Source organism: Saccostrea cucullata, unplaced genomic scaffold (genome assembly GCF_032062105.1).
Source record: "Saccostrea cucullata isolate Sc308-1 unplaced genomic scaffold, CSIRO_AGI_Scuc_v1 ctg1048, whole genome shotgun sequence".
Lineage (NCBI taxonomy): Eukaryota > Metazoa > Mollusca > Bivalvia > Ostreida > Ostreidae > Saccostrea > Saccostrea cuccullata.
Genome location: NW_026920292.1, coordinates 35,949 through 51,349, shown reverse-complemented (window position 1 = coordinate 51,349; position 15,401 = coordinate 35,949). Strand labels below are relative to the sequence as shown.

The following is a 15,401-nucleotide window of genomic DNA, read 5'->3' as shown; positions in this document are numbered from 1 at the left end:
AGAAAACTGCATTATTTCTTTAATAAAATCGATAACTAAGAGATAATAACAGGCACGTAGCAACAGGGGGCAGGGGCTGCCCCCTCCCTTCACTTTTTTTCCAACATTACTTATACTATAGGAAATGTTCATTGAAAAGCTAGTCCCCCCCTAGGTTTTTGTGATATATGAAAATGTTGTATAAAAAATTGAGAGAAGTTGGTATTGGAAAAAGTTTGCTTCTGCTTTTGTTTTTTCCCTCTTTTTATTTCTATTTTTTTTTTGCTTGTCAACTTTTTCAGTTAAGGATTTTTATCTCTGGCTGCCCCCTCCCAACTCCACTTTCAAAAACTATGCTACGTGGCTGTACAAAGAAATGAATACAGTATCCTAAGACAAAAAACCTTCACAGGTTGGGAAATGTCCATTCCATGTCCCATTACTCTGGCATTTGATTTGCTTTAAACCATTAAGAACGTAACCATGGTGACAACCAAATTCGCATTTGGTTCCGTATCGTGTGTCGTAATGGTCACAGTGTCTAATCACATCATGCATTTCAGGGAATGAGCATTGGGACACTAAAAAAGATGTTCTGAAGATAAAATTTAGATGAAAATCGGTCTCAACTTATCTTTATCTTACATGTATTCACTGTTTGGGATGTTGACATTTTTTATAATACCTGCTACTGTAATGGTAAAGGAGCACGTTGCCATATTTCCTATATCGTCCCGGGCTGTGTAACTTATTAAAGTCTTGCCCCGGAAGGTGTCCCCTGGTTGCTGGGTCGATATTTCCTTCACTCTATTTACACTAATGAACCGAAAGACAAAGGGTTAGATATTGATGTGTTTCGAACATTATAATGTTGTAAAAGTACTTGTTTTGATGGTGTTATCATTACATGTTTAGAGGAATGCATTTTGATATTTTAGGAATATGGTAAATTATTGATATTATATTACAATATGTTTAGGTCATAAAATCTAGGGGTTATTTTTCATTACGTAAACAACAAAAATTGAATCCTCACCAAAATAACTAATTCCAGAGTTTACGAAGAAAATGTTTTCAATCTTATTTAGGTTTTATTTATCAACATTTTAGAAGGTAAAATTTTTGAAGAAAGAATACTTACATTACAGATCCGCCTCTGGCATCTATTGCCTGTGGCTCTGTCCAGTTAACAGACTTTGTCCGCGTTCCCCCGTCAGCTGTCACAAGTATATCGTTAGGGCAATTGATGAATCTTGGACGAGTTGTGTCAACTTCAAATAGAAAAAAATAGGTCAAAATTGATATATTTATATCCTAAATATAATTAAACTTAAATAAAGTGATGAATATGAAAATTGCACGAAAATTTTTAAAAAGCAAACCTGATTGGGAACAGAACAAACAGTCATCCTAAAAATAAAAAAAAATTGATATAAAAAATATGTGATGTTTATTATGATTTAATATCCACTTTCATAAAATAATTGATAGATTACTCACTTTTCCATGAGCATAAAGATATTGAGAAATGTAGAATCCGCATAAGAATAAATATCGAAGACCCATCATGGATGTCTTAATAACACATTTTAAAGAAGAAATAACTTTTATAGAGAAAAAAACGGAAGATATTTGCCGCAGCTTTTGGTAAAATGCCAATATAATGGCAATATATATGAACGTTTTATTATATCATTGTTGTCCGGCGACATTCTCTCATCAAATACAGGTAAGTCTGTATTAAGTGGAATAGAATATTGAGTAAAACCGATATTATAACCATATAAAAGTAAATAAGATTTTAAGATAAGAAAATTAAATACAAATGCATATTTCATTGCAATTTTGCAATTGTGATAATTACCAAACTTGTAAGAAACATATTTGTAAGTTTAAACTGGTACATTTTACTAATTCATGTAATTTTTACTTAGTCTCCACCCGTGATCTAGTCAAAATTTAGGTTTTCTACATACTAACCTGAAATCCAATCAAACTTGAATAAACAGCAATTTCAACAAATTCGTGTGTTGAGTAATAGATTTCTACGTTACTGTTCAATGAAACATCTAGAGATAACGAACATTAATTTTTGCTGGAATTAGTTTGCAAACATTTTGATCAACCTCTGCTCTATAATAAAAATAAGCAGATAAGTATATTCTCCTAATTTATATTTTAGGACTCGACATGTTCTATTTTAATACAGTGAAATCAGTAGTAAAAACCAACTGTTGTAACTCATTGAACTGCATGATATTTTGCATCAGAACTTGTTTGTACCCCTCATAATTTAAGATGATTCTGGAGCATACAGCTTTTGTAATTTTTGTAATGGTCGTTCTGTCTGTTTACCCTCTTGACTGTTAGCCAAAAACCATCACTTTATCCATACTTTGATTGGGTGAAGTTAAGGGTGAAGCTAAGGTTTTCATATTTTACGTTTTTGTGACAATACCTTTAATTGCGTAACTTAGTTTTTTTAATCGCTTGACCTTAAAGTTTGACTCGGATTTGAAAAAATCAAACCTTTCTCATGAGCTGCTATACGAGGACATCAGTGTTTCACAAATGCCTCTTCTTTTTTGATATCTTTAATGTAACACGTCTTAATACACAAGTAGCAGTTTCGGATGTTAGCTGGATTATATTGTTAGAAAAGAATATAATAAAAATAGAAAAAACAGTTGCTAGGTAGAGATTATCCTTTCAAATATTGGTGGTTAAGGAGATGTATCAGCACATACATATTTTGTACCAGTTCCCTATGAGATTTAACAATCCAATAAATTTTCTGTGGATAAATATTTTTGTGTTTTTATAGAAATTGAAAGTTCCAGAAAACAGGTATGGCTATGCAAACTGCAGTTTTACCACTATTAGCCATCTTTTTCCTGTGTCCTTTAACGGAAATTGAAGCTGGTATGTAATAATTTTTGTGTCTTCTTCTTTTGTCTTTGTTTATGTAAGTCGTGATCTCTATTTTTTTAAAACCAGAACTGTCATCAATTAAAAATTAAATACAAACGCAGGAGAAGATTTTGCATCAGATTATGCAGGCAGGAACCAAATCACTCTCAATAAATTATCACCATTCCCAATGGCATCAACCTCATCACAATCAAAATAATTTTAATAGCTATAAAATCAAAACTGTATTTCAATAGTAAATCTATTATATTGTTGTTTCCGAAAACTACAAAAATGTTGACGATAAAGAACTCGAACATCCTTTTAATATTAATTTCAGAGGACTTATGAGTATAGTTACAGTGATTCTTAGACAAGTGATAAACAATCGCGTGTTGTGAAAAATCCGAGTACAGTTTTATTGAAGAAGTATTTTTATTATCGTGAGGGTTGGATGTAATAAAACTTATGGAGATATCGAACAGTATTCAAGATCAAAAGTCCATAAAACAAAACAAAATAGGAACAGAGCAAATACGGATCTCTAAACATTAGAGGTGGGAGCAGGTGCCAGGAGGAGAGAGCATCCCCAGCCGACCGGTTACATCCGCCGTGTATGCTCCTTGTCATGATCGGAAAGTAACGAGGAAAAAATACCGTCGTCAGTTCAGTATGTAAATAATGGACTAACAAGTACAATGAAAAACGTCAGATAGCATTTGACTCAATGATAAAATAGTTTTGCTGACAAGATCATTGATCGACCATAGAAAACTTACGAAATGATGACTTTAAACGAGACTGCTGATATTCTTGTTTCATCAATTTGTCAATGATTTACCTTTTTTGAAAACTGTACATACGTAAAAACACCTCTTGTGTATCGAATCGACTGAGATATATAAAGTCCGTATGCAGGTGTTGAAGGTATATTGCTGCATAAGTAAGGAAAGTTGACGATAGAAAAGTTAAAGTCATTACGTTTGTAATAGGGCTTGGTTGTTAGATCACCATTAACGTCTTTTTCTAGTAAAATATCCAAATATGAAACAAATGTGTTGGACTCAGTGGTATCTTTTATTTCAAGCTCACGAGCATATATCCTGACGACATAGGAATGTAAATTACCATTTTTAATTGACAATACGTCGTCAATATATCTCAATGTCGAGTTCAAGGCCACAGAAAGTGTTTTTTTTCTTTTACGCGTACGTACAATGTTGGACAAATTCTACTTTATGTGCAACTGGCACCCATGGGAATTCCAATAAATTGTTGCAAGACCTGGTCTCTAAAACCACTTAGATATTGTCAATCAGAAACGCAAAACATCAGCAATCTCGTTTTAAGTCATCATTCGTAAGTTTTATGTTCGATACAATGACCTGGTCAGCAAATACAATTGATCATTGAGTCAAATACTGACTATCAAAAAGAATGGACTTTAATTTTTCGTGGAGAGTGATTGTGTATAATGTTGAAAAGTCATAGGTTTTTAAGCTGTTGATTTTGTTACACTCTTTAAATTGTCAAAAAATTTCTTTTAAGTATACACATATGATTTACACCATACCTTGAATATATTGCTGTAAAGTACTCTTAAAGTTTCTCCTTTACTACTGCTAATATCTTAGTGAGGAGTAAAGAAAGAGGATTGGTTAAACAATATTTACATTTCCAAAGTCTTTGTCCGAGATAGAATTACAAATAGTAAATGTACTTTATTTTCCCATCAATGTATTGGTTCATCAATAATTTTATGCGTAAACGCTGAAGGCGTTTATGCAAATTATCACGCAAGCCAATCGATTGATCGCATCATGAAATTGAAAAATAAAACAGTTATTCCTTAATTAAATGGAACCCACTTTGTTTCCTTGTTTGTATGGATTTTTTTTGTGATAATGAGTACTCAGAAAAATAAGAAAGCTTCAGTATTTTAACTCGGTAAATGTTAAGTCATTATTTCCAAAGAGATATAAAGGAAAGTGTGATATCATGTGAATAACTATAAGTTTAGAAATTTTCTTTTGGTTGTTAGTACAGAAATCGTTTAAAGTAGGATTTTGTAGATGAAATATTGTATTATTTATTGGATTATTAAATCAATTGATTATTCATGGAAAGCCACTGTTTAATAAATTTGTAAAGGTGAAATGCTGATTGATGTTTACTGACTGATAAACGGCAATGGTTTACTTGAGAAACAAAAGAAATATTCAGAGAATATTAATATTTTTCCCATGAAAGTTTTGTAATTATTTTTAATAATAGATTGTGGAGACACTGCAGCCGATATTATCTTTATTTTGGATGCGAGTGGAAGCGTTCAAAGAGCAAATTTCGAGAAAATGAAAGAGTTTTTCAAGGCAATGGTTGATGGATTTCAAATAGGTTATGAAAAGGTCAGAATTGGATCCATAACATACAGTTCTTCTGTTCAAGAAACATTTCAGCTAACGGATTATATTGATGAAGCCAATCTGAAGTCCAGAATTTCAAATATCGTTTACACTGGAGGAGGTACAAACACAGCAGCAGCGATTAAGTATGCTCGAATAACCAGCTTTTCTTCACAGTACAGCAGACCAGATGTTCCAAAAATCGCGGTCATTATAACTGACGGTCAGTCAAACGACAAGTTTGCAACATTGTCGGAAGCCGAACTTTTACGTAATGAAAGCGTTTTCATCTTCTCTGTTGGTGTCGGAAGTGGAACGGACAAATCCGAACTCGAGGGAATGGCATCAAACAAGAGTTATGTATTTGATGTGTCGACTTTTGATGCTTTAGACAGTATGCGGGAAAAACTTTCGGAAACCGCTTGTGAAGGTAAAAGATGTTCTACTTAGCTGCAAGCTTGTTATATTTTTTTTTATCATTTATTTTTTCAAAGCTTTTCTTTCAAAACACTTTTAAATTATTATTCCGCAATAACTATTCCTAATATAAAAAGGTATATAAAACATGTACTTCACTATGCAATAAATTTAGAGAAAAAATGATGGTGTTTTAAAATTGTTTTAAAAGTTATGTCTTGTGGACATCCTGGAACGCTATATAATGGATATCTGAATGGGAGTGAATTTTTCCAAGGAAAAACTGTTAACTATAGCTGCAATGAGGAATATAAACTCATAGGCGATAGCCAGAGGACCTGCTTAAGTAACAAAACCTGGTCTGGAAGCCTTCCAACATGTATATGTAAGTGTTAAATAAAAAGACTGGTATATTGTTAGTTGACTACTGTAGATAACTAAATTCTCTCGACACCTTATTTTTTGGAGAAAGTTATTTACTCTTTCTTTAGTGAGACAACATTTTTACTAATTGAGGATGCTGCTTTTTATGACCCTTGAGAATACTTATATAAGCGAAAATGATATTTTCGCAAGCATACTATCTCGACTAATACGCGAACATAAAGTTCTATCGAATAAAAGGTGATTTGCAGTAATTCCTTCTGGCTTGGTATCAATACCCTTCAGGTTAAATATCCTACTGAAAACTGGAGAGAACAAAGTAAAGTAGCCAAAGTCTTTACAATGTGTACTCAGAGAAACGAAGGGATATTTAGATCTTGATTACTACTTCGAATTTGTTTCAGTCGCTTACTTCTCTTAAGCACATCTCTTGTTTTCAGGGGTCTATATTTTGGCACTTAATAAAAAAAAATGATAAGATACATCAGATCGATCGCAATATATTGTCTTATTTTTCATTGATTAAACGATCTTCTAAATGACAGATTTTTTCACTAATTAATTTTCCTGACAGTTTTCAACACATGCGGGAGTAATCCTTGTCAGAATGGAGCTACATGTACAAATGGAGAGAATAAGTACACCTGTGATTGTCCCAGTGGCTACTCGGGTGTTCATTGTGAAGAAGGTTTGTGCAGATTGTGATAAATGAAGCTAGAGGAAGAGTTACTTTTGTCAAACAGTGCATACAAATAAGATTTAAACGCAAAAATGACGTGAATTTCTCGTTTTTAGCTCACCTGAGCTGAAAGCTCAAGTGAGCTTTTCTGATCACATTTTGTCCGGCGTCCGTCTGTCTGTCTGTAAACTTTTCACATTTTCGACTTCTTCTCAAGAACCGCTGGGCCAGTTTCAACCAAACTTGCCACAAAGTATCCTTGGGTAAAGGGGATTCAAGTTTGTTCAAATGAAGGGCCACGCCTTCATTCAAGGGGAGATAATTGGGAATTAATGAAAATTTGGTGGCATATTTTAAAAATCTTCTTCTCAAGAACCACTGTGCCAGGAAAGATGAAACTTATGGGGAAACATTCTCAGGTAGTGTAGATTCAAGTTTGTAGACCAAAGTTTTACATAGAAATATATTAAAAAAATTCTTTAAAAATCTTCTTCTCAAGAATGACAAAGCCGTAATTCATTATATTGATATGGAAGCATGCTCAGGTAGTGTAGATTCAAGTTTCTTCAAATCATGACCCTCGGGGGTAGGGCGGGGCCAAAATGGCCGACCAAAGTTTTACACAGAAATATATAGGAACATTCTTTAAAAATCTTCTTCTCAAGAATGACAAAGCCATGATTCATCATATATATATGGAAGCATGCTCAGGTAGTGTAGTTTCAAGTTTGTTCAAATCATGACCCCCCGGGGTAGGGCGGGGCCAAGATGACCGACCAAAGTTTTACATAGAAATATATAGGAAAATTCTTTAAACATCTTCTTCTCAAGAACGACAAAGCCATAATTCATCATATTTATATGGAAGCATGCTCAAGTAGTGTAGATTCAAATTTGTTCAAATCATGACCCCCAGGGGTAGGGCGTGGCCAAAATGGCCGACCAAAGTTTTTAAAGATATATATAGGAAAATTCTTTAAAAATCATTTTCTAAAAAATAGCAAATCCATGATTGGTCATGGGACTACTTTTGGATTTAAACTTTACAATAAAAAGCCATTTTCTACTTTTTCCTACCCTTAGTGCTCAGGTGAGCGATGTGGCCCATGGGCCTCTTGTTGTCTAATACAAGTGTTTTGATATATTAGTAAATATTGATAAGAATTTCTCAGGACATTTCTCGGCATTTTTAAAAAAATATATATCGCTTAACAAAGATCCACATATTATTAGAATTTTATCATTATTAAATTCTCATTTTACAAATTGACATAAGGTAAAACCATACAAATTACTAAACAAACGATTTCATAGAATATCGAATTGCTATGCATCTTCCAACTTTATAAAAAGTGAAATTCCACATTCATTTAAGTATCACAATGCAATGATAATCCACTATAATTTTGTTCTATGTCATATCAGATATCCAGCCACCATTAGTCCAGAACTGTCCCGCGGAGATACGACACACGTCCCCATCGCGACATGTAGATGTTTTCTGGAAGGCGCCACACTTCTACGATCCATTTAATAACACAGTTATTGTTACCACAAACTACCCGGATCACGGATCAACCTTTCTCTGGGGAGACTATGTTGCTCGCTATCACGCCTTTAAACCCTCCAACGGTCTCAGAGCAAATTGTACCTTCAACATAACAGTTCGACGTAAGTGTGAATATTGAATCAAGAAAATGTCATGATTTGCTTGCTAGAATTCCACATAATTATGTCAACTTTGCATGTACTGAACAAAGAAATTTAACAGAAAATCTTATTCAAATACAGTCCATATTTCAAAGCAAAAGAAGATGGGGGGGGGGGGGATAAGGCGGGCGAAGTACCTATAGTGCGACAGATAAGAAGTGAAAAAATTAATCTCAATTAAATCCAAATTTTATTTGATATTTCATCTAATATCAAAGTATACATTATGTAAAATCTCACAAAGACTAAAAATATTTGCCTTTGAAAAAGATTATACACACTAATAAAAAAGAACAAAAACGATCATTTTCTCATACTTTAACAATTTTTTTTAATATGGGTGGGTCTTCGCTCCATTTTTTTGAAAGATGATCCTAAAAGTTTGCAATAAAATACATTTTTTGGCTTACAAAAACATGGAGCGAAGACTCACTATACCCTAAAAGTATACTTTTATGACACAACATTCGCATCTTTCTGAGAAATACTTGAAGTCCATTAAGTCGCCGGTCATATCACAAACATGATTTAAATGCCCAAAATTACCATGAGTGATGTAGCATTATAGTCACCCCTACTAATGTGTTCGGAACCCTTTATTTTTCGGTGTTCTGCAAATTATAAAACCCGATGAGTTCAGAGTAGCTCTGGTAGTGGCTCTGGCGAGAGTTAGCGAGACTTCAGCGAGATAGGGTAAATTATTCACGGAAATGTGGCTAGGAAGTGACTAGCACGTGGAGGCATGGTAAACAGAAAAGTTATGTTGCGTTTCAGTTTTCACCACCCTAGAATCAGCTGATAATGTCTGTAGAAATGTACTTCAATCAATCGATCTCTTTTACATTCATTCAAACTTAAATATATAATTATTCTCTATAATACAATTTTCTGCAGTCATGAATTAAAATTTCTTATTGGACAAATATTTTGCATGGGAACCGGGACTATATTTTTTGGCGTCAGATTAGCAAATGTGGCACCAGTATGATTTTAACTGACCAATCAGCTGAATGAGTATTGCATTATGGGTTACTACGAATACTACAGGAATTTCACGCTTGATAAAAAGGAAAATCTTATGGTAAATGAAAGGCATTTTTAAAAATAGTATTTTCATGCTCATAATGACAAACAATTCATTTGTTAAGTAAACGGCGGAAGTCTAGGTTTCTGAAAGTCATACTGCAAAAGCAATTTGCGTCTGTATTAATTCCTTTGTTGTACTATCGGTGAATACAATTGCCAGTGAATTCCCTGGCCAAACACGTGGTCACGAAAGTAAATAAAGTTTTGTCCATTTAAATGCATAAGAGATGCTGCTCTTTTTCCTAGACACAAACCATATATATACTACATTTTATAAAACATTTTTTTCCATTCATCAACATCTTTCATAGTTTCCTATCTTTGTATTTTGTTCATAAGAACATTTTCTTTATTTTGCAGTCCATTAACATGATCGTAGATTGACCTGAACTACGTGTTCGAAGTAAAATGTAAACATGTATTTGGCGTAAACGCTGCGATATCCATTCAACGATTGGTCAGTTGCTCGTAGTAAGATCCCTTGTGCGCATTTATAACAATAGCCATATAAGGCAAACAAAGGTTTGTCAGTGTGGATGATAATGCACACTTTTTACCAGCGAATCGGTCACTAGAGAGCTCTAATTTTCGCCGAAAAGTATAAGATAAATTGTTATTTTAACACCCCCTCCTTTAGCCAACCTTTTTTTCTGTTGAAAATCGTGAAAGTCTTTCAGAAAGGTCTGGAAACATTTATTACAGGACATGTTATCTAAAGAAACACGCTATAGCAATATCATGTTTACTGCCACTTTTATTTATAAAACCGGTTCTACCCTATAACCTTTGAATAGATCAACCTAAACCACGTGTCTTGAATTTAAATCACAATAACATTAGTAGGGGTGATAGTGTTTCACGCGTTAGTCGCAAAGCAGTATGATACTGATATGTCGGATTTTTATTGCTAGGGTTCGAATCCCATGAATACCATATAATATTTTTATAAAAGACAAAAAAAAAAAAAATACGAGATTTTTTTTTCTCTCAGAAAGTTTTTTCTCATATTTTCAAAAATTTCAATAATTAGAAGTTAATTTAAATACTCAGTTCACAAATTGCATATGATTTCTTAAAATCTGACGCTATAGGCATTCTGCCCGCCTTGTTCCCCCATCTTCTTTCATTGGAGTTTTACTTTAAAAACAGGGCTGATTTATCCTTCAAAACTCAACATTTACTTGGTTCGCATTTTGTATGACACGCTTTATACCATTTGTAAGGTCAGTACATTTTTCACATAAATTAACTATTGATTTCTTCGTCGATCTAATCAATGCATACGGATCTTGGCAAATGTAACCGGTCGACATAGGATGCTAACATTTTTAGGCAGGTTATTTCGCCTCTAATTTCTCAAGAGACTCGTGTTTTTGCTCAGTTTGAAATTATTTTTTTTGTTAATTTGATATTTTAATCCCTATCAGGTATTTTCTTACTGTACAATTTAGCTAACCCATGCCCAAACGTAACTATTCCGAGAAATGGTGCTCTCGTTTGCAATGGATGGAAAAGAGAATTCACTCAGTTCTGTGTCATTTTCTGTCAAACTGGTACTATACTCACTTCTGGTCATGACTTCCGCACGAGATACATTTGTGGCGGAAGTGGACAATGGCTGCCGACAGGAAACCTTCCTTCTTGTGAATGTAAGAAAAGATTTGTACAAGTTTTGTGTTCATTATTTATTAAAGAAAATAGTGTATATGCACATTCACGTATAAAGAATAAATTTTGAGATGATCGAATGTATTTTTTCTTAAAAATAAATGGCATAAAATCTGTATAAATATTAATAATAAAAAGTGTAGAAAAGTAAGAAAAAAAGTGTAAAAAAGTTTTTTAGGAACATCAATTATGTTCATCGACAATGTAGCAAAAACTGTGATATTTTTATGTGAGCAATCATAATACTGGTAAATAAAAGTTCGATTCTGAAAAATTGATTTAAAGAAATCAATATGTGCGGAACAAGAAATTTTCAAAAAAAATTCTTATGAAAATCACATATTTAAAATAAACTTTTTAGAAGAAATCATATGTTAATACGTTAAATAATAGTTTTAACCACATATATTTTAATTAGTCATTCAAGGTTTTTAAATTAATTTTTACAGTATCCCAAGTACTACCATCAACAAATGATAGACCATACTACTTCAAAAATTGTGACCGAAACGACAAAGTCAGAATGAAGAAAGGGTACCATTGGATTCTGAAGAACTCAAATTTTAAATTTCTCTGCAACAATTATGGTGACCTTTGTAAAATGGAAAATGTTGATGTTCAGTGCTGATGAATTTCTAATTATTTGCATTTGAAAAAATCATGTAATATTTCTATAATTTCGGTATAATTTGATTCGTCATTTGAAAGGATCACTTCATTATAAATAAGGATCTGACCTATAGGACCGGGCTTGGTTTTTTTCTCTACACAAAGCTTGTCGATTTCCGTACCGATTAATGACATTAGGCTAAATACATATAATAATTTGTTTTTCCTGAATTTTTATTTCAGTTAGTAGAGGCAGGAGGAACCTTTTCATTGATTTTCTGAGTTTGTTATCTCCATATGTACTAACTGATATTTGTCTTTACTTCTCGTGGTTCATAAAGGTAGTGTCTACTGTCTCTGAAATTCTGTTCTTTATGTCTAGGCTATTTATCCGTGGATATAATGAAACATGTCATTAATGTGTACAAATTATATAAGCCTAAATGAAATCCAAGGGAATGCTTTTACTGAAATATGTAGCCAAAATCAATGTGATTTAATTTATATAAGGAATATATACAATTGAAATTCATTGCAGCTCAATGCTACCAAGAATACCTGTATTGAGTAACACAGAGTGAATTATTCTTGTCCTCGAAGAAAGTGAGCTTATACTGAGGTTCGTTCCGCCTGACTGAGAACTGTGCATTGGATTGTTCATTGTTACGATTTGATATCTCTTTAGTGTTTCTTATATATCAAGAATGGGCATGCATAAAGGATAGATAATTGAAGGAAAAATACACAAATCTATATAAAAAATCTAAATAGTCTTTGAAAAGGCGAAATTTAAAAGTTTAAAAGTGTTGTACCAGGTGGATTCGAACCCCCGACATTAAAAAGAAAATATTCATGGTGCAAAAGTCATCGCTTATATCAACTGAGCTAGTCTGACTATATTTATAAGTGGCATAAATTTCAAGCAGGTGATGAAAATCAGGTTTCCTTATTTTTTGTAGGTTTTTTTGTGAATTTCGACCCCAGGGCAGGGGTGCCCCTAAAAAAATCTTATCTTAATTTATTCCTTACATCTTAACCTATCAAAATATCACAATTTTATTTAGGGGCAGGCCTGCCCTGAAGGACTTCAAGGCCAAAATTCATGCAAAAATCAATGCTTTATTGGACAAAATGGTGTTTCGGTCAACTTTGGAGGTTTATTGTAAAGTTGTAAATAATAGATTTGATGTATCAAATACAAATTTGAAAAATTTAGACATATATACGGTAGAAAAAAACAAATAAAGACTGATTTTTAAATGTCGTTTTTTCCGGGAAATTGTTCTCTCCTATAGGTCAATTCTTTTGTTAAAGCGAATACATCCTTAATACTGAAAAAAAAAACATATCTGTCAACAACATAATCATGAAAATGAACTTAACATTTTTTTTATTATTTTATTTTTCTACAAAAACAGCCGTGGAAATATTTGACAAATAAAAATTATTATTATAAACTGAATTATAATGATTAATTTATAGCATATGCATTTTAGCTTTATTAAATTAAAGATATTTTTGAAATCATATACATGTATACTATCGGTTTTCAATTAATAATTGATCTAAAAAAAAACACACACACACATACCTAAAAAAAGCTAAGGATATAAGTTCCAATATATATTTCCAATATTAATTTCAATTTTATAGTTGTTCCAAATCATAATTTACGATTTAGGTAAAATAATCAATATTCACTATTTACGTAAAATAACCATTTCCTCCATTATCTTATATGAAAAACGAGGAGACTAATAATTACTGAGTAAACTTCTAGTTGCAAAATACTTGTGTCTACAAATTTCTCAGGCAGCAGCTTTCCCATCAATAAAACATACAATGATTACACATATCAATAAAGAAACGGCTTACGTTCCTACTTTCACTTTATTTTTTTCACTTATAAACTTGCTCACTCCTCCATGGCACCTGATGTTTTGGAGGTCAGTGTTTGCTCTGTTCCTATTTTGTATTGTTTTGTGGACTTTTGAGCTTGATTACTGTTCGTTATCTCCATATATTTCATGAATATATATGAATATAAAAATAATGTCTTTCGTTGTTTGTTAATAAGCGACTAATGTTCCAGCTATTGCAGAAAAAATGCATAACCTGCCTACGGGGGTTGGTAATTCATTTTGGCAATAGCTTCAACGTTAACTTCCATTCAACAATCAAGGAACGTATTCAATCGTTTGAATATACATTTATACAGGTACACATACTTGTATCTTTTATTAATTTTTTATCAAAAGTTGAACATGATTACATCACGACACATGCATCACAGTGTTTGCTTTCTTTTTTCGTGATTGGGTATATTGCTACGTAAGTAAGAGAATTTATCGACTGAAAAGTTAAAGTCGTCACACTTCTCATATAACTTTGTAGTTATATCCATAAACGTCTTTTTCAAGTAAAATATCCAAATATGAAACAGATATATCAGACTCTGTGGTATCTTTTATTTGAAGCTTCCCTGGATATATCGAGTAGACATATGAATGGGAGTAACTATTGTACTGTTTATTGCTAATGCTATAATAGTTGCTTATACGCCATCAATGAATCAATGAAGGTCACAGCGGTAGTTATGTTCCCCAAACGAAGTTGGGGAACATATTGTTTTTACTCTGTTTCTTATTATTAAGGTCTTCCGTCTTCACGGAAGACCTTATAGTGATTCTACTGTTTCTTATTATTCTTTTTTTTTACCAAAATTTTGTGCAGGCGATTTCTCGAGAACTATTCAGCCGTTTTCAATGAAATTTTCAGGAATAATGCGTCATTATATGAATTTTATATAAAATTCCGATTTTTGAAAAATTCGCGTCCGGTGCCAAGTTATGGACAATTTCCTGATTTTAAAATGCAATTTTGTCGCCCCTTTTTATCGAAAATGACTAAAGATATGAACTGGAGACTTATTGGAGACGATAGTTCGTGACTTTCTGGTTTGCAGAATTACCTTTTCGTGCGTCGTCAATACTTCCGGTCGTTACGAGAAACAAATTTAAAAAATCATATTTTCTACTTTTTTCGTTTTTCAATATTTTTCATTTATTTTTTGTATGTTAATAGAAACCTTTCTTATAATGCTCACTATATAATTTGTTTGAATATTGATAAATCGAAACACTAGATATTAGCATTTAAAAATCTGAAGCGAATCCAAGATGGCGGCTGTCCCTGTCAACTCCGACATTTCGCAATAGGGGTTTACGGAGTCAGCCGAGCGTTTGCTTGAACGAAAGTAACACAAGGAAAAATAAAATGTAAAGGAATACTTGGATTGTCACGTCGAAGTTACGTTGCAATTCTGTGTCAAACTATATGTTCTTCTTAAACGTCATCTATAATTGGATTTGGCTGTTTCTCAAAGTAGGAAAAGAAAAGACTGATTGTAATACCTTCTGATTTGCAACACGTGAAAACAGATCTTAAATCATAGTTATAAGTAATAGTTTTTCTAGAAACAATATCAATGAATATAGTAAATATAGAAATTACAATCTGTTTTTCCAATGCACACTTGTATCACATTAAAATAATAG

At 32.6% G+C, this 15,401-nt stretch overlaps 2 protein-coding genes across 3 annotated transcripts in view; one reads left to right on the top strand and one right to left on the bottom strand.

Annotated features, from left to right (window-relative positions):
* Window positions 1–1,546, bottom strand: part of LOC134246408 (sushi, von Willebrand factor type A, EGF and pentraxin domain-containing protein 1-like) — a 31,571-nt gene extending 30,025 nt beyond the window's left edge. The window contains exons 1-5 of the mRNA XM_062728775.1: window positions 1,480–1,546; window positions 1,362–1,389; window positions 1,121–1,250; window positions 665–795; window positions 384–560 (exon numbers count right to left, since the gene is read on the bottom strand). Coding sequence (XP_062584759.1) covers window positions 384–560; window positions 665–795; window positions 1,121–1,250; window positions 1,362–1,389; window positions 1,480–1,545 — 532 coding nt within the window. The 5' untranslated portion in view covers window position 1,546. The remainder of the gene's footprint in view (window positions 1–383; window positions 561–664; window positions 796–1,120; window positions 1,251–1,361; window positions 1,390–1,479) is intronic.
* Window positions 1,547–1,686: 140 nt separating this feature from the next.
* On the top strand, window positions 1,687–11,936 carry LOC134246376 (sushi, von Willebrand factor type A, EGF and pentraxin domain-containing protein 1-like). Of its 2 annotated transcripts, XM_062728750.1 has the most exons (9): window positions 1,687–1,708; window positions 2,804–2,901; window positions 5,164–5,294; window positions 5,469–5,721; window positions 5,920–6,093; window positions 6,667–6,780; window positions 8,197–8,442; window positions 11,019–11,216; window positions 11,685–11,936. In XM_062728750.1, the coding sequence occupies exons 2-9, from the start codon at window positions 2,829–2,831 to the stop codon at window positions 11,861–11,863; spliced, it is 1,368 nt and encodes a 455-aa protein (XP_062584734.1). In that variant the 5' UTR covers window positions 1,687–1,708; window positions 2,804–2,828; the 3' UTR covers window positions 11,864–11,936. The 2 variants fall into 2 exon arrangements, with proteins under 2 accessions (XP_062584734.1, XP_062584726.1); XM_062728742.1 differs by having other exon boundaries at window positions 5,164–5,721.
* The last annotated feature ends 3,465 nt before the right edge of the window (window positions 11,937–15,401 follow it).